The 19,976-nt window shown below is 39.3% G+C and overlaps 1 protein-coding gene across 1 annotated transcript in view; it reads right to left on the bottom strand.

Moving 5' to 3' along the window:
* The window catches only part of tgfbr2a (transforming growth factor beta receptor 2a), a 33,261-nt gene extending 20,808 nt beyond the window's left edge, over positions 1 to 12,453 (bottom strand). Inside the window, exons 1-3 of the mRNA XM_077549217.1 lie at positions 12,175 to 12,453; positions 5,205 to 5,346; positions 3,615 to 3,805 (exon numbers count right to left, since the gene is read on the bottom strand). Coding sequence (XP_077405343.1) covers positions 3,615 to 3,805; positions 5,205 to 5,346; positions 12,175 to 12,247 — 406 coding nt within the window. The 5' untranslated portion in view covers positions 12,248 to 12,453. The remainder of the gene's footprint in view (positions 1 to 3,614; positions 3,806 to 5,204; positions 5,347 to 12,174) is intronic.
* Positions 12,454 to 19,976: the final 7,523 nt, after the last annotated feature.

The following is a 19,976-nucleotide window of genomic DNA, read 5'->3' as shown; positions in this document are numbered from 1 at the left end:
GTTTGGCTTTAGCCCCAGGTGCTAGCTAGCCAGCTCCCTAGCTAGCTCCCATGGGGCTCGTTTACCTTATAGGGTGTTAGCTACCTAGCACCAGGGGCTAAAGCCAAACTGTGGCAGAAGTTTTACTTTCTGAAACTGGATTTGCCACCTCTGTCTATGTTTTTATAGCAATAGAGCACAATATTATGTGGCCCTCTTATGATAGTAGAAGTTTGTATCACTTACAGGAAAAAAGTTACTTGAATTTGAGCAAACAATCTTTTGGAAAGGATTGTGTTGTATTCGAGGGTCCACTGGTAGCATTATCAGTCTGGGAAAATAAAGTCCCAAAGAATACAAGAATAAAAATGGGGAAGACAAAGCAAATTTTCATTGTTCCTTGTGAGTAATAACTCAAAATTCACTTGAACGATTTTTTTCTTTTTTGTTTAGACTGGAGTATCGTCCCCGCTCTAAAATGTTCCAACTGTCTGCATGCATTACAAAAATCCTCTCCTGATAGACAGGATTCAAAGAAGCATTATTGTTGCCAATAACAGAGGAGGAACGTGACCCTTCCCTGAGGAATGTCTGATGTCTCAGGGAGCTAAAGTTAGTGTTTACACCGCAAAAGCAAAGTGCTCCAAACCATGACCCAGTCAACCTCATATTGTATCTCTTCATAGTTTATGTCTGAGGCTTAAAATCTGGAATGTTTTGTGTCTGGGCGCTTAACTATGGTTTTGGCAAACAAAAAAACAGAACCTTTATAATTGTGTTGCTTTTATGGTGCAGTTACTAAATAGGCTACTTCAAAAATGACATGTTACACACACACACAGACGTGTTCTTTTCGATTTCCAATTTTGTTCAAACCCAAACCAGTGAATCTGAGTTTAGAAGCAAGTGTCGCTGCGAGGCACAGAAGCTGTGTAAATATTAGGGAGGAGGAAGTTTTGGGGAGGGCATCTCGTTGCTTGCCTCGGCAAGCTCCCTGCTACGTTCTTTTTTTCTAAACAGGAAACCACATGTCTGAAATCCTCAACATAGCCCCCAGACGGTTTGTTTAGATTTTCACAGAGTGAGAAGCTATTCCTCACAACAAACCTGTTACTGTACCTGACTACGACACATTCGTACATTTCATCACATTGAACATTTTCAGGGGGAAGAATACATTGATTTATGGTGCTATGTGGATCCTTTTTTGCGGGTCTCAGGTTACAGTGTTCAAGTGTAATTATATTGGTTAGTGGAGTGCACCACTTCCAGAGATTTGCCTTATTCTACTGGCATTGAATTAACCCAGAAACAGTTTGAAGAGAGCTCATTACTGCTTCTTATGCAATAAAATACGATATTAAATGAACAAATAGATGGGAAAAGACATTAACGTTATTTCAGCTAAATTTAAAAATAAAAACAACCAAACAAATAAATAAATGAATAAATAACAGTAATGTAGACCAGTGGTTCTCAACCTTTTTCAGTGACGAACCCCTTTGGGGGGAGGACTTAAAACAGAGTGCTGTGCCACCATTGTCTGATTTTATTTATTTATTTATTTTTACTTTTGAACTCTCTTCTTATTTATGTGGTATCTTGAACTATTTGGAAATAAAAATAATAACTAGTAAATACTTAATTAATTTAATTATGAATAAATATTTGTGCACATACAAATTATCAAAATTAAAAGTGTCCTCCTTTAGGATCATAGTAAAAATCTGTTCTCAAAAAGAAATAACTAACAGATTTTTAAATAAAGTTTTCAAGTGATTAACAGGTGATTTGAGGTAGCATATGACAAATTGGGTCAAACCATCCCGGTATGGGGTAGATACTGTTTTTTTAGGACACAGAAATACCCTACTGAATAAAAAAAATAATTTTATGAACTTATATTTTTCAGAAATATTTTCATATAATCTTACGTACCCCCTGGAGTGCCTTCACGCACCCCCATTTGAAAACGACTGGTGTAGACGATTCCGCTATAATGGAATTGGTATTGCATTCATTTTCTATCTCTTGCAAGGCTGTCTTGAAAGTTAGAGACGCATGAAGAAATGTAGACATTTCCCACAGCGAGAAAAAAAAAACGTGATGTGGCTGTCTAGGTGCTTTCAATTTGGCACTTTGCGCTGAGACGAGTTTTGGAAATGTACCTTGCTGCTATTATTGCCTTGGATGCTGCTGTCAAAATACGGTATATCCGATTCCACGCCCCGAGTAACTAGACTGTACAAGCCAGTATTTGGTATTTTTTTTTATCTGTTTGTAATCATGTTGTTGGAGGACATTGCAGTGCACATATGTGAGCAGTCACGTGCGCCAGACAAGTATTGGTATTAGAATACTGGGTCAATCCTGACTACGATGCAAGAAGATTGGATTGTAAAAGATACAAGAAAGCAAAGTCCTACTTTGAGTGTTGTTTGTGCTCCACGGCGATACTTGAAAAAATGTAAGCTGGTTTATTTTATCTTACCGGCAATATACTGTACATCAGGGGTGTCTAAACTTTCTTCCGAGGGTCGCATACAGAAAAATCAAAGGATGTTTTTTTTTTTTTACTTTAATTTATCAAGAACACCAAAATCAGTTTTTAGAAAAACTGCTACCTGAACAGCTTTCCATAAGGCAAATAATTTAGGATTCATTATTATTATTATTATTATTTTTTTAAGATTTCAACGTAGTCGAGACCCCGTGACTCACCAGAAAATATCAGCCCCAGCAACCGAATCCCATCTCTACACTCAGAACCAAAACCATCTGTCATAAGATGACCATTTTTTAGGTTCATTTGCAAATTTTTACATTTAGAAAAGCTCTACAGATAAAACAAATGTATTAGTAGCAGATGTCATTTTTAGTATAAGCTGCTTAAAAATGGCTAGCGGGTCACAAATGGCCCCCGGGCCATAGTTTGGGCACCAGTGCTGTACATTATGGACTGCATTGGAAAGTGTTTGCCATTACAAGTGCACAAACCGAAATAGAAGACAATACTTTTTCTCCTTTTTCAGTTCTAATGGTTTTCACTCTCCTTGTAAAGACTTCCTACAAATGTTTGTAGGGCTACTGGTTACTGCTCATCCAAAAGGTATTTTGGGGGCAGTCAACTTTTCCACAACAAACAAGCACACACCCAGCCAATTGTTTTGTCTGTTTATGAGTTAAAACGAAGGGGGAACAAACATGCTTAAAACCGCTGGGTCAAACAGTAACCCAAACTCAGTGAAAGAGCTCTAGAGCTGCTGGGTTATTTATATCCAGCGCATTGGATCAAGATTTTGATCCAATAAGAGGTAAAAACTACTCATTCATGAGTTAAAGATACCACAAAATGGTTCACCAGGTCCTCAGTATAGCTGTGGTTATAAATAATACAAATTTTACTACCAATATTTTCAGAGGTGCCAAATCTAAAAACCCTGCCACAGTTTGGCTTTAGCACCAGGTGCTAGATAGCTAGCTAGCTCCCATGGTGCTCGTTTACATGCTAGGGAGCTAGCTACCTAGCAACTGGAGCTAAAGGCAGACTGTGGGAGGGTTTTTACTTTTTGGACCTGGATTGGCCAGTTGCCACCTCTAGAATCCTACTAGAATATATATACAGTCCAACTTACAAGAGTTAAAGATGATGTGTTCGTTGCACTCGTCCTCGGAGCAGGAGCACATGAAGAAGGACGAGCCCATGCCCTTTCTTTCTTTTATCTCGCACTTGCTGTTGTTGTAGTCATCCAGGACCAGGCCGTATAGCTTGTGAGCTGGGTTGTGGCAGACGGTGTCAAATGTGACATTGTCGTCTTTCTTCCTCCTTGAGGACAGACAAAAAATAAAAGCATGTGAGAAATACTGTCATTCTCCAAAAGTGCGTTGGCAATTTTATGTGCGCGCTTTCAGATATTGCCAAGATGTCAGGCAGTGATGGTGGCTGTCAACCTGTAACATTAAGTGCTATGTTTTTTTTCTAATGAATTAATTAAACTGTAAAAATATAGGGATTGTGAAATATCTTTTAGTCACGTTTGCCTACATGATTAATCGGCCAATTATTGCCCTTCAAACATCTGCCAAAACAATTGGCCAATTGGCCGATTATTTTCCCCTTAAAACGTTAAAACCGAAGAAAACCGAAGTTTTAAGTACCCTGAACGCACCATTTTGCTTGCATAGCATTAGCAACTAGCAAGTGTGTAGCGTATGTTATTCTGGTTATTCTGTTGCGTCCGTTAAGTTAAGTTAAGTTGTTGAATGAAATCCCAGTTAGAGTTAACTGTAAAACTGAACTGAACACACGACAATAAAAATTACATCCACTGTATAATTAAATACAAAACATGCTTTGTTTTTAAAACGTCGCTAGCCTAGTGCTAATGCTAAGGGAGGATCCCATTCAAATGCTAAGTTAGCATCGATTTCGGGAGTAATTTTCCTTCAAATAACGAATATTCACACACAAATGCTGTGGAAACACATACTGTGGATATGTGTTTCCACAGCATTTGAGATAACACTACGCAAAGGCACAAATTCTTCCCAATGTGTGAAAAACAAGTTACGTATTTTAAAATAATTAAATCGTAGCTTTCTTCTGGACTCACTGTCAGTGTGTACACCATTATTGCATTGAAACACACTGCCCCCAAGAGGCCAAAATGCACAGGAACAGTCAGTATTTGTTCAGTTTTTTCAGTTGCTATTATTTGAGTATTTTCTATTCTTATTTCACGTTCTTTAAAAAAAAAAAAATGTTGTCATTGTCCTTTCAAGTTATATTTCAAGTTTATATTTCAATGATTCAAATAATCAATTTTCTCAAAATTCAAGGATGTGTGTGTGTGTGTGTGTGTGTGGGGGGGGGGGGGGGGTATGCATTATATATTTATTTTTTAAATAATCGTCCGATTAATCCGTTACCGGTATTTTTTTCTGCCAAAAATCGGTTTAAAAAAAGGCATATCGGTCGGGCCCTACTACATATATAATGAGTAACAAGTCTGCTCCTCACTTCTCGCATTAAGTCAGTCATAATAAAGTCTGATAGTTAGCTACTGTAGGTATTTCATAGTCTTAGTTGTTGACAGTTGACAAATGAGGAAATGATTCCAACCTCAACCAAGATCATTTGAATAGTGTTGTGTATTTGTGATGGGCTGTCATGACATCAGCTTGATATGAATTTCTCTACGGAAGGAGCATGGGTGAACCCTTACCAAATAGCAACACACACGTCGTCGTCATGGGGGCAGATGGAGGTGATGTCGCACTCCACCTTGCAGCTCCCTCGACCAGTGCAGGTAGTTGGTTGGACGTCGCAAAATTTGCACAGCCTTCTTACCTTTATTATATAGGAATCTGGGGAGAAATAGACATGGATTCAGTCAGTTAAAAAAAAAAAAAAAAGCAACACGACTAAAGCCATGTTCACACACTAGTTTTTGCTTCAAACAAACTTGTTATGTGAATCCCAGGGTTGGGGAATCGAGGTCCAGAAAGATAAAATCTTGCCACAGATGGACTGTAGCCGCATTGGCTGAAATTGTAATATGAGGAGTTTGAAATGACATTAAAGTGTTTTGGGATCACGTTTGTGTGGTATGACGGTTTAAAATATTAATTAGAGATAGCCAAATATTGTTTTTTCAGGGCGATACGGAGATCGATTAGGAGTAACCAAGGTGGCTGATAATCAATATTTTGGAGCCAGTATTAATTTTAGTGGAATACGAGTTAAACAGCTAAATTCAGCAGTTTTTATCAATATCAGAAGTCGGCCAATTTGCCACTTCCTGTCAAGTGAAAATTACATCACAGTTGCTCAGGGCTCAAGTAACAACCAATCAGCGCTCAGCTTCAGATAACAAGTGAGCTGTGATTGGTCGTTGCCTGAGCCCTGAGCAACTGATGTCATCTTCAGTCAAAAGCAAGTGGCAAAATGGCCGCCCCCTGAGATGGATAAAAGTGCTGGATTTTGATGCTTAACTCAAATTCCACAAATGTATGTTAATGTAATATTAATCAGAATGTGTAGTGAGGGCACATATAACCTATCAATGTCAAGAAATGTTTAAGGCTGACTTAAGGTTAGGGTAGGCCACTTTAATAATACTTGAAGACAACATATTATGGTTAATTGTTTGTATACAAATAGCTGTAGACATTTTAGCATCGCAGTGTTAACTTCTAACTGAATCTTCTGCTAAGACTCTTCACTAAATAAAGTTTTCCAAAATTTCAACACTGAAATGTTGAACACTCATCTTTGTTTAATATATATATATATATATATATATATATATATATATATATATATATACACATACTTTTTTTTTTTTTTTGTGCAAACTAAGAGTTCCGAGGGTCAGCAGCATCACTTATAAAGTTGACTAAAAAAAATTAAACACAGTTTTAAATTGATCACTTGTCGGCCGTCAGATATTTTTTAAAAGGCCAATGTCAATATTTGTCAAAATGCTAACTAACCGGTCTATCCAATATTAACTCATTCAAACCCAAATACATGTAAATATGTTTTTTAATAATTTGTCCTTCACTCCCAAAAATGTATTTATAAGTTTTTTTATTATGTTTTTTTATGCAAGAGCAAACAGAAGGCTTTGATGCATCTTCTGACATGAAGAGGTGGCTTAAAGCAATGGTAGTTATTACAAAAAACGGCTAGCATGTGGCAGCAGAGTATAAGAGATCCGCCAGAGTAAAGTGGCCACCACCCAAGAAGTTTTCAAGAAAATGTATTAAAAATATATTTAAAAAGAAAAAAAACGTGTTGTGACAGGATATACCACTTGTAACGTTCGCCGTCACTCACTTGTGGATCGTGAGGCTAGAGGAGACGTAGTAACAGGACTGAGACCCACCTCCCGTCCAACCGCCTCCCATCCCCACTGCCAGAGTCCACCCACCCAAGTAGATTTTAAATCTGCGGGAAACACTAAGACTCTAATCTTTCTTTTGGTAGGTGCCATGTTTTTATAGCAATAGGACACGCTGTTCTGTGGGCCTTGCAAAATCAGTCAAAATCCAGTAAAACAGCTGAGAGCGAAGGGGGTTGCTTGAGTGAAAATGGCTGGGAGTGAATGAGTTAATATAGGCAAATGGGGAGAGTAAATTACTTGCGGGCTTTAACTTCAAATTCACAGCCCCTATCTGATGCAAATAGTGTCAGTTTGTTAATGTAGCACACCCCATTCTGTCTCTTTTGCTTCAAGACTCAATCAACAATCCAGTACAATACAGGATATAATTTAAAAAAAAATCTCTAAGACAAGTATGCAAAAGCATCCACCGCCTTTGCTCTTGTTCCGACTTGACTTTGCCAGCAGACAGACACGATTGTGGCTGAGTGCCTGAAGGTTCGATCATTATCGTGGAGACGAATCCCTGACAGCCAAGAACAAAGCAGACATGGATGCATCTCTTCGCTTGCGGGGGATGTTGCTCATTTGTCATGCATACCATTCAGAAAGTAAAAGCAATCAGTCAGTCCAGTGAAAATGAGTTTGGCCACCTCAGTCACTGGTCAAAATTAACACACTGGACTATAAAACTATAATTTTGAACTCTTAACTTACTTTTATTTTTTGAATGGCTGTAATTAAATGTTTCTTAAAACATCGCCTATATAGTTAAAAAAAAAAAGGATATATGATGGTGAAATTTTTACTCTGGAAAAAATGAGTTCTGGGAATGGATTTTGTTGTACTCACACTATATTTTTCCGGCTTATTGACAGCAAATTTGTGACCGTGGCATGTAACTTGTCATGTACTATTGCTGAAATAAGAAAACCGCATGCTTCTGTTCCACAAAGACAAAAATAACTCGACTAAGAGCAATTTCTACAGCAATGACGTGGTAATGCTGGAAGCTGAATGCTAATAGCTGAATGCTTATGAAGTAAATTAAAAGAGAATTGATGTGAAAATTCCAAAGTATTAATTGAACCCGGGAGGCGTGAATTTTTGAAGCTAGTTGAAATTTATATGGAAAAGTGTTATCTGAAAGTACCCCCCATTCATTTAGTTGGAAAAATGGAACTAATGATGACCAATGGAAAAATGGAAAAAAAAAATCACTCACTAGCGCCACTAAACTATGATAGTCAGTTGGTATCCATGTATATCCCTCAGCATAATTGCCATGGATAGATTTGCAATGTACAGTCAGAGGTGAGATTTGAACCCGCGACCTCCTGGTTACTGGACAAGGCAATTTACCAGACGCACCATTGAGCAGTATAAGATGCCTGGTAATGATGGTCGGTTGTATGTATGGAAGTGGGCGTGGAAAAGTGGGGCTTAGAAAACGTTAAATGTCTGTATCGGTCCGTTGTGGTAAAGAAGGAGCTGAGCCGAAAGGCAAAGCTCTTGATTTACCGTTCGATCTACGTTCCTACCCTCACCTATGGTCACGAGCTCTAGGTTCGTGACCGAAAGAACAAGATCCCGGATATAAGTGGGCGAAATGAGTTTACTCCGCAGGGTATCCGGGCTCTCCCTTAGAGATAGGGTGAGGAGCTCGGTAATCCGAGAGGGATTCAAGTCAAGCCGCTACTCCTCCGCGTTGAGAAGAACCAATTGAGGTGGCTCGGGCATCTGGTTTGGATGCCTCCTGGACGCCTCCCTGGAGAGGTGCTCCGGGCATGTCCCACCGGCGGGAGGCCCCGGGGACGACCCAGGACACGCTGGAGAGACTATGTCTCTCGGCTGGCCTGGGAAAGCCTCGGGATCTCGTCGGAGGAGCTGGTTGAAGTGGTTGGGGAGAGGGAAGTCTTGGCTTCCCTGCTAAAGCTGCTGCCCCCGCGACCTGACCCCAGATAAGCGGTAAATGATAGATGGATGGACTCTTGTGCAGAAATGTACAAAAGGTAGGAAAAATACAAATGGACTCCATCCAGACATTGAACTTAAGAAATCATATGAATTAAAAGACTGCTCTAAATCTCTAAAGCAGAGTAATGTGACAGTATTGCTACAGCAAAATCACAAGGCACATAACCACATGCTGCACAGGAAATTGAACCTGCTCCGTGCATTAGTCTCAAACTTGACCAAATTACAAGAGATGAACTCTGATCTACTGATATTTCATTTCTGATGAAACTCCTTACACTCTTCAACAGAAGCAGACAGACAAACATCTCTTTAACAAACAGGTCAGATTTCAATCCACTTTTTAAGCCCACACTGTAGTAAATGTTTAACCGTCCAGTACTCATCTTAAGTCTCTCGTGGGGTAAAAAAATAACTTTTGAGAAAAACTTCATTCTGAACTTTACTCTGCACTTCTTTGGATTGGAGCAGCACAAAGTGTGACACCTTTATAGCTTCTGTGAAGAAATAAAAGTGTAACATTCACATGCACCAGAATAAAAATATCATAGAAAAATTAATTCATGTTCATGGTTTAAAGGTGAGGTCTTGAGTTTTCACTCAGAAATAAACACTTCTTTAACAATGGATGTATACACATAATCCTTCTCAATCAACACCTGTTAATGTGTGGTGGTGATTTTATCATCATCCAGCCTGTATTTTGCCATTTTGTTGTGTTTTGCCATGAGAGGGACGTTTGTGGGCGGAAAGTCTATCTTTACCCCTCCAGCCAATCACAGAGCGGGAGGCGTGTCGCTGAAGGCAGGCGCAATGTTGACAAGAGTCGGGGGTTTAGCCATGGGAGGAGTCAGTTTTGAATTGGTTGTTTACAAACACAAACGGTTGTGTTTACAAACACAAATGGACAAAACGAGAGACCCCACTTTTAAATCAAAAAGCTAAACTCACATTATACAGATTCATGAACATATTGGAAAATACAATACTATTCATATTCAGGAAACAAATTTCTACCTAATGTCTATTTTAAAACACATTGTAGGTAATATTCTAATTTTTGAGCAAGTGAAATTATTTTTTGTTAGCTGTAAGACTTTTTTTAAATCTGCAAATATGCAAATCCCTGGGTGAGTATGTGTGGGTCAACAAGTCGTGATATGCAAGAACATACTGTATATGCTCTGCTTTGTATGTATTATTACTGCTCCAAGTGCGTTACAGTAGCAATTTGCTTGAAGGTTTATAATTATCATATCATCTCATTTCCATTCTGGTCTGGTTTATCATTAGGCCCTAAATGTTAGCAGACTTTCGTTAGATGAAATTATATTGTTCCGTTCCATCTTCAATTCCGCTTATCCGGGGTCGTCGGGGCAACAGCTTTAGCAGGGAAGCCCAGACTTCCCTCTCCCCAGCCACTTCAGCCAGCTCCTCCGACGGGATCCCAAGGCGTTCCCAGGCCAGCCGAGAGACATAGTCTCTCCAGCGTGTCCTGGGTCGTCCCCGGGGTCTCCCGCCGGTAGGACATGCCCGGAACACCTCCCCAGGGAGGCGTTCAGGAGGCATCCGTACCAGATGCCCGAGCCACCTCAACTGGTTCCTCTCAACATGGAGGAGTAGTGGCTCGACGCTGAGTCCCTCCCGGATGACCGAGCTTCTCACCCTATCTCTGAGGGAGAGCCCGGGGCTACCCTGCGGAGGAAACTCATTTTGGCCGCTTGCGGATGCAAAATTATATTGTTTGGTTAATAATTTTGGTGTTTATACAGTATACTCAGTGTTTAACTCTTTTGTTTTATTTCTTTGACAGTAAACTTCAACTGGGAGGAACAAACAGAAGCAAGCTCACTTCTTTTTCAGTGCCTGAAACTGAGTGAGAACAAGCAGTAAGGGATACTTAAAAATGATTTCAATCAGTTTAATTATGTTGTAAATGAGTGGTAGGGAACAATAAAATTGGATAATTTATTTATTTATTTATTTTTTTTTTTAAGGTTGTTGGTCTGGAAAGTATCCCCACAATAAATGGAGGTAAACTGTACCCCTTTTTAATCAAAATTTAAACACGCCTCATATTCTTATACTGTAAAATGAAAAATAAAATGTAAAATACTGTAAAAAAGACTTCCCTGTGAAGACTTCTGGGAAGTCTTCTACTTATTGCTGCACTTCTTATTTATTTAATTTTAATTTAATATCTTTCTATTCTGTTGTTTTCTCTTACTGTAAACTGCAGCTGGAACGGAGTCCAGGAAAAAGTTCCCCACGGGGAAAATAAAAGTATATCGTATCGTATTGTATAAAATCAGTGCACTATTATTGTCCGGCCATCTTAAACTGCTATACATCTTGAGCCGAGAAGCCCCTTACTGTGAAGAAGCTCAGTGTCTGTTTGGACATGCCAGACTTCACACTGGCAGGAGGGAAAGGTGGTGTGTGTGTGTGTGTGTGTCTGTGTGTGTGTGTGTGTGTGTCTGTCTGTCTCTGTGTGTGTGTGTGTGTGTGTGTGTGTGTGTGTGTGTGTGTGTGTGTGCTCTGCCACAAAAGCCCCCTTTGTCAGTACGCAGGGTGGAGTTTTAGCCCTCTGGTTTACTGCTGCAGAAATACTGTGCAACCTGCAGCGAGAAAGAAGAGCACTGCTGCTGCATCCTCTTCCTGCACACGAGGCTTCTCGAGATATACACAAGAAACAAAGCAGGATATAGCTGATTTGAGTCAGGACACAATATTAAACTTTTTGACAGCAGTTGCATGGCCTAACTTTTTGACAGCAATTCTGGTGGGGTGGGGTTCAAAAGTGGTAAGGAGGTGTCCATGCCTGAGTACTCGTGTTGGATAATCACATAATTAGTGAGAAGGGGGGGTCATTTAAACCCAGCGGGATGGCTTTGGAGAGGGTGAATGATAGTAATTGTCACCCGAGGCTACGTCTAATTGCAGGGCGAAAAGGGAGGCGGATTAGCAGCTACCGGGAATAAGAGTGAGACAGATAAATGCACGAGACTGTCTTGCTCGACTTGAGCAATGTTTTCATGCAGCGCACCAAAGATGGACATATATGTGATTGTGAAGTGAGTCCGCCACTGGATCTTATGTATCGTTGTTTTAAAAGGCACAAAAAATAGAACTAAAATAAACAGAACAAACACGCCATTGAACTGCTTCAAGTCGTCTTAAACGCCACTTGGGTTAAGTTACAAAGAGAAGACAGAAAACCTGTGGAAAAAGTCACCGTTTGATTTTTTTTGAAAAGAGTTAAACGACCCTAGTGTCAGTGAATTAACTTGGCAGTTAGAACAACTTTTTTGTCAGTAAAAGTCCAACTCACCCGCCTGCTCAAGCACAATACTACCAAAGAGTATCGCTCCACACCAGAAAGCGGAAAAGCGAAGTAGCTCCATTAAGAAACGGACAAGAGCCTCCTCTTTTTCTCATTAATTAGCCGAAGCTTTGACGGGGAGTTAATATCCAGACTTGAGCGAACTTTTTTTTCGGTCCGCTTGTTGCTCCCTTCAGCAGCTGTGAGAAGAGTAAACACAAGCGGGCAGGACGTGCCTTAGCTATATGACTCACTGTACGAGCACTTTCATGAAACAGGAAATCTTCTGAGGGGTTGGACTTTTTTTCTCTCTCTCTCTTCCTCCTCCTTTAGTCATGCTCGTGTGGCTCCCAAAGTCTTGAACCATATCATTAGGAGGCTAAGATCCAGCAGGGCAAAACTTGAAATGACATGTTCACAAATAACTGGGGGCGACACCTATTGACTGTACAGTTTCACACCTTTTCTCAAATTACGTATAAAATAGAGGAGGTCACATAATCTCTATTTGTAATAATTCTGGGATGGACAATTTAAATGCTGGAGGGGCCGCAGTTTTTCATCGGTGCTACTTGGGGGCCACATAAGAACCAGAAATTCCTAAAAACCAGATATGACAAAAATGTGCTTTTTTAAAATATGGCCAGAGAAAAAAAATCTACTGTCCTAACCTAACAACAAAGGGTTTGAAGCAAACAACAAAATAACCATATATTGTTTCCATTACCATGACCTTGGCAACTTTTCTTTGGCAATAGTGCTATTTTCTGTATTTTATGACTTTAAACCAGCGGTGTCAAACTCATATTAGCTTAAGGGCCACATGGAGGATTACCAAGCAGGCCAGATTGGTAAAATCATGGTATATTTTTAATTTTTTTCCCCTGTTTTTTTTTCTGGAGAGCTCAGTATTGTTCATTTGACATGTCATCATCATTGCTCTCCCTTTTTTTTTTTGTATGTGGGTGTGTGTTTGTGCGTGCGTGTGTGTGCGTGCGTGCGTGTATTTATTAGTGCACCTAAAACCTATTAAAAAATCCCATACCGTTCACCTAAACCGAACACTTCAGAATCCAGCCAGAGTCGTGGGGCCGTCAGGAGACCCGAAGAAGGACCAAAGAAAAGAAAGGAAAGTGAAGTCCAGCACCGACCAGACATCACCCACCGGGCCACCAACCAGAGTCCTTCACCAACCCCAGAGACATCTAAATTCCAACAAATCAGGGAGACCTCAAGGGCCCAAAGGAGAGACTGAGGAAAGGTAGGAAGGACAGACGAAGCAGAGTGCGATCCACAGACACCAGCCTCCACCGATTCAATGACCTGAGGAAGAAGCAGATTGTGTCTGAATCATGGTATATAACTTTAAGGGGTGTTAGAAAAAATCGATTCGGCAATATATCGCGATATTACAGTGCACAATTCTTGAATCGATTCGATATGCGGCCGAACCGATTTTTAAACAGCAATTTTTTTATGGGAATATTCAACGAAACGCCTTACTTAGGGTGGGATTCACACATTAAGCATGGAAAAAATGTTATATTAATGGAACATTTAGGCTTAATATTTTATTTCAGTGCTGTTCAAACATGAAACAGACTGCAACCTGTTTGTTAAATGCAGTGGCTCAGTTATAAGCCTGAATTTTCAGATAAATACATTTTCGTACAAATCTTCCAGTATACATGTACAAGTTTACTGATTAGTATTTTCTAAATTTGAGTATTTTTTTTGCATTAATCAATTTATAGATTTGTATCGAGATTTGTATCGAGATTTTGCCTGTGAGGCGGGTGGATCGGAGATATCATTTTCCTCTGCTCCGGTTCACCTGCTCCCAATTTTAATGCACCACACACACTTGTATATACACTGGGTGGGGTCACATTCAAGGTTTAGGGGTAGACTTCGCCAGTCGGCGAGCTGGCCAACTACAATTTTTTTTTACTTTACAAAATCATCTCGCGGGCAGGATTAAACCCCTTTGCAGGCCTAATCTGGCCCGTGGGTTGTATGTTTGACACCCCATGCTTTAAACATTAGCTCAATTGTTGATGTGCAATTGACTGATTTATTCTATGTACAGCATTTTGTATGCAGCGATGGTTGTTCTAAAGTGCTTTATAAATAAAGTTGAGTTGAGAGTTACTGGTTGTATTTTCAGATTTTTTTTTTACCTGCTACTCTATGTGCCTTCAAATGCCCACCAGGGACAAATTAAGGTTGTTGTTGTTGTTTTCTTTAAACTGAATTGAATTAAAGGATGGCATAAACCTGCTGAAAGCAACATTAAGTGCATTGTACATTTTTGTACAAAATCAACTCACTCAAAATTTAGAAATTATTGAGCTACTATCTTTGTCTCACATATCATCACAAATCTGCAAACGCACTTTGTAGTACAGGGCGGTATAAGAACCAGTGTAAGCACAACTAAGACATGTCTGCCATCTAGCAGTAATTGTTGATATTGCAATTTAAAACTACAGTCCACCACTGCATATAGGCAGTTTGGATTTATTTAAGGACCCCCACCACCCCCCGTATTTATTTCCCCATTTCACCTGTTTTTTGTCCAAAATGTATACTAAATGTTTATCAGCGTTTAAAAAAAAGAAATTATTATTTAAATACGATTTAATAGTTTTTAATTTTGATAATTAATCAAGGTCCATCAGGGCTCATCCCTGCTCTAAGTGATGAGGTCAGCGCTCACTGGAGTAGGTTTATGTGTCTCAAATTGTAATTTCATTTTATAGTGTAATTTCTACTTCAAAGCAAGTTTTTTACCATGTTGCTGCCATTGCAGGAAATCAGTCAATGAGTCACAACTTTATTTATATAGAACCATATTTAAGTAGGTGCTTCACAAAACACTCATGATAAAAGATATAATCAGATACATTCACCCATCTGCAGTCTCTGGATGCTGGGACACCAAACACTCTTGCGTAAAAGTAGTTACCGTTTGAAAAGATTAAATGCATAACATGAACGTAAAAATAAATGTCCCATTCACACACTAGAGGCTGGATTTACTCTGCATGGTTCCAGTGACAAAATTCAGATTTGTTTTTTTTGCTCTCAAATTACACTGTTTGGATACAGTATATGAATGACAATATCATATCTTTTTACAATTACATTAATAAAGTGGGACTATTTTTGTGCCCATCAAGTCCAGCGCAAAGGGCAGTCTAACTGTGTGCATAGGTGAACTTTTCTTTCTTTTGGTATTTCTAAAGATTTTGCACAGATTTGGTTAGGTGTAAGGGGGCTTTTACGCCCTTGTGGGATCTGGGATGGAATACAGCCAACTCCTGGCCAATTGAAGATGCTCCCCTCATTTTCATTAGAATCAGGGCGGTGGAAGCGCACACATACTTGACATTGTGGAAGCATAAATTGACTCGCTCAGGTACCGAGAGATTACATTGGCACGTGCAAAATGTGCTATACAGGTAAACCGCAAGATCTCCTTGATGATAAAAAAAATTATCTACAATGATTCACAGGGATTGTCCCATTCACAAACACGCTAAACTAGACTTGCCCCGGCAGAAAAATAAAGATGCGCTCGTTTTTATGCCGAGCGCACAGATGCGGGTCTACTTAAATAGGGCCCCTAAAGTTGAACTTCACTGACGTCATACAGTATGGGGAAAAAAAACATTGGAATTTGAATCCCTGCCTTAAATGAGACGTGAACCCAGCATACCTTGCGAGACCTCACTTCAGTGAGCGGCAAAAGGATTAACTTTGGAGTTAATCCTGACCAGCACGTGTTTTTTTGCCTTTTCTTTACCTTTTTGTGTCATCTTCTAAAACTCCAAAACAACCAGCCTTAAAATTGTTAGTTAAGGGTAATGATAACGTGAGAAAGATGAAAGGCGTGTCATCACTTGCCAAAATTCGGGCAGAGAGTTGTTTTTAGATTTATACAACATATTTATACTTGCACAATTGTTAATAATATTAACATGTTACACACTGGTGAATATTGGTAATTTATCTAATGAAAACGAAACAAAAATATTTTGTCAACACACATTTTTCACCAGACGAAAACTAGACTAGACTAGACTAAAACCTTCATTAATAAACAATAACTCAGATTAAATCAGTATGCATTTTCATCGACTAATGAAGACAAGACAAAAATACTTTACTTAATAAAAGCTGGACTAAAATTTATGGACAGTTTAGTTCATGAACAAAGACGGGATGAAAATTATATGATTTTTAAAAATCCTGCGTCTGCTAATCTGTCACTGTGACACTGTCATGTGACACAGTGACACAACCCCTTTCAAATCTGAACATGCACAAACAGATGGGATTGACAGGATGTGGATTCATGGTGAAACTAAGTAAATTATAATGTAACATTAATCCAACGGCTATAACGTTCCAACAATTATGTGAATCCGACTGCTAAGTAATGCTGGCTAACTTACTAGCTCGTAGCATGGGGCCATAGTAGCCACTGTAATTGTGTGTGAAGGTTTTTTTTTCATAAAAAAGATTATCGGAAATTTTATGTGAAATAGTTTTAGATCCAAAATGTTCAACATTTTCTGCTGACAAAATAATAAAGGGGTAAAATGATTGTCCTGACTAAAACCTGACTAAAACGTTTACAGTTTTTGTTGACTAAAATTAGACAAATAAAATGATGTTTACTTGGACTAAAATAAAGACAAAAATGCTAGATTTATAGTCGACTAAAAGTTGGCTAAATAAAAACATATGATGGCTTATTAGGGCCACGTATAAACATATTTTGGGTGGGGGCAATATTCCGAGAATAAAACGTGCAAATTTGCCACAAAGTGAGACGTCTTTGTCGCTGGGCGTACCCAACGCTTCAAAGAGCGAATGCTCATATGGTTAATCTCTGCTAAAGCAATTACTATCTCCTTATTTGAAAACCCGGCCGAAGAGTTTTGGCACAAACATCCGAGTAGTATGCTATGTGTATTTGTTGTAAATTTCTGAGTTTTTTTCTCCCCAATTTACCAATTTACCCAAGTGGCAAATTTGCGAGCCTTTTTTCTCGCAAATTTGCCACTTTATAAAATCTCAAATTTGTCCATTTTTTGCGACTTTTTAAAGTGACAAATTTACGAGTTTTTTTCTCGGAATACTTCCACCCATCTGTATTTATTTATTTTTATTATAAGTGGCCCTAATACGCAGTCGTTGAGTAACATTGATAAAAACCTAAAAGTATGATTGAAACTGGACTAAAACTGAGACTAAATTAAAAAATGTCGCAAATTTGCCACTTTATAAAGTCGACAGCATTTGCGACTTTATAAAGTGGCTAATTTGTGAGTTTTTTTTTCGGAATATTACCACCCCTCTGAAATAAATAAATAAATAAATAAATAAATAAATATATTTGTATATATATATATATATATATATATATATATATATGGCCCCAATACGTTGTCGTTGACTAACACTGATAAAAACTAAAAGCGTGATTGAAACTGGACTAAAACTGAGACTAAATTTAAAAATGTCTGATAAAATTAACATTACTGGTGAGCTATTTTTAGAACAGGTCAGTGGGCTAGTCATGTGGTCGTTGGGGTAACCTGCTGCCTGTTGGTGACCCTTGCATGTTCAATTTGATCTAATCTGTTGAATCATCAACACTATGCTTCTCAAAAAGTCCTTACAGAGTAGGGAACAGCTGCTCACAATACAGTAGATAGTGTAGGTACGTGCCTAAAATTAAAGTTTGGGAGTCATCCTCTTGTTTTCCTTGTCTTTTTTTCCTCTCTGTTGACTCATTGGTGGGCTACACTGGTGTGACGTTGCACTATTTACGTAGCTGAGGCACATCGTCGTCCGGCTGATACGCACCACTTGGAAAATACAAACCAGATTGGGGATTTGCTATTCCCAAACTGTGGCAAACACGGTGGAAACACTGTATAAATTACATTCATGACTTACATGCTTCCCTAGAGAGTTTCCAGACTTGATCAGTTTGTGACACAAAGTAGTGAACGCCTCTCTTATCTCATAGACTTTTATTAAAAACACACGGAGGTTAAGTACACTCATATATTTCCGTCATTATTGCGTAGGTGTTTCAACGTGTTTCTTTTGCTGTGCATACTTGAGCAGTGATGTCAGGTTTCAGTCATGACCTTGTGACCCTGGAGCTTATAACTCTCCACACAGGACGTCCTCTTCCTTCTCTCACCCACTGCTGGCTCACTGAATATTTTTTTTTTCACAGCTCTTGTATTGATTTTGGTTAGCCTGTTTGACAAAAACAACATGCAGGGCGCATGAAAATCACTTTTTCAGAGTTTCCATTTTACTTGCCGGGGACTCTGTGTGTGGGCCGGAGGGTGTGTGTGCCTGTGGTGCTCACTCTGGCGTGTTTGCCAGGCAGGAGTTTAGTGCTGCAAGATGGGATCCAAGCCACAAGGTGGAGATCCGGCTGCACTGTGAGTCCAAAACAACCATTCCCCACTGACCTTAGCACAATGTGTGATGCCATAGGGCAGAGGTAGCAAATCCAAGTCCAGAAAGTAAAAACCCTGTCCCAGTTTGGCTTTAGCCCCAGGTGCTAGCCAGCGAGCTCTCTAGCTAGCTCCCCGGGTGCTCATTTAGCTGCTAAGGAGCTAGCTAGCTAGCACAAGGGGTGCAGGAATATTTTGATTACTATTTTAAGTGTAATCTTTGCGTGTCCAAATAATTGTATTCAGGATCTGATGAAGAAGTTTTCCTGCAAGAATTTATTTAGAGGCCTCTAAAGACACAGTCAGAATATCACATCAGAATGCAACGTGATGATTCCAAGTGTGTGACAATTTACAGAACATCGACACATTTATACAAAAAAACTAAAAGGTTCCTCCTCCTGGCTCATGATTGAACAAAGGGCAGACATGTCATCTCCTAGATTGAACAAAGGTGTAAGGTTGATGGTAAACAGACATCTTTATACAGTTCCCCTTCTTGATTGGGGGAACAGAAGTAATCAAAATCTGACCCCAGACCTTCAGTCCCTAAATGACAAGAGACTCTGATACATCATGCACATTGCCCCTCTAACAGCATTTGAGGGTACAAAGATCAAATTAAGTTCACAAAATCACCATCCCACTGTATTCTTTTAAACACTCATGATTATATCACATTGATATGCCTATAAGTAAATTCAAAAACAGTAAAACATCAAATTGAAAATATTAAATGTCTTCAGGGGCTAAAGCCAAACTGTGGCAGGGTTTTTACTTTCAGGACCTGGATTTACCACCTCTGCGATGGGGTCAAAACATCCTTCTCGCTGACCTCAAAACTCAAACAACCTTATTAGCTTTGTCTGCTCCATTACAACAACAAATACGCAACACTTACTCATCAGTTATTACAGCGTTACTTTATGTGCTTCCTTCTGAAGAGGAATAAACAATATTTGTCCTCTTTGCGTGTTCCAAAACTTGAAGACAGATTTAATGTAAGAAAAAACACCTTTGCAAAAATGATTTTAATCTAACAGAGATCTCTGGACATCATGACATGCTCCAATTCATCACTTAACAAGTGGAATTCAGAGCGCCGAATGTGCCTCTTCCGCGTGTAAAATGGCTTCTTATAGTTAAAACCGACCACCTCTCTTTCATTTGTAGACAAAACATACTCTCTGGGTACTTTTCCATGAGCGATGGCGAAAACAGAGTCCGGGGTGCGTGTTCGAAACAGATTCTGTTCTCAAGGACCAAATGTGTTTTCCCACAGAGAAGGAACTTCTAGACCAAATAATATGTCCCAGCTTA

Source organism: Vanacampus margaritifer, chromosome 17 (genome assembly GCF_051991255.1).
Source record: "Vanacampus margaritifer isolate UIUO_Vmar chromosome 17, RoL_Vmar_1.0, whole genome shotgun sequence".
Classification (NCBI taxonomy): Eukaryota; Metazoa; Chordata; class Actinopteri; order Syngnathiformes; family Syngnathidae; genus Vanacampus; species Vanacampus margaritifer.
This window is presented reverse-complemented; position numbering and strand designations above follow the sequence as displayed.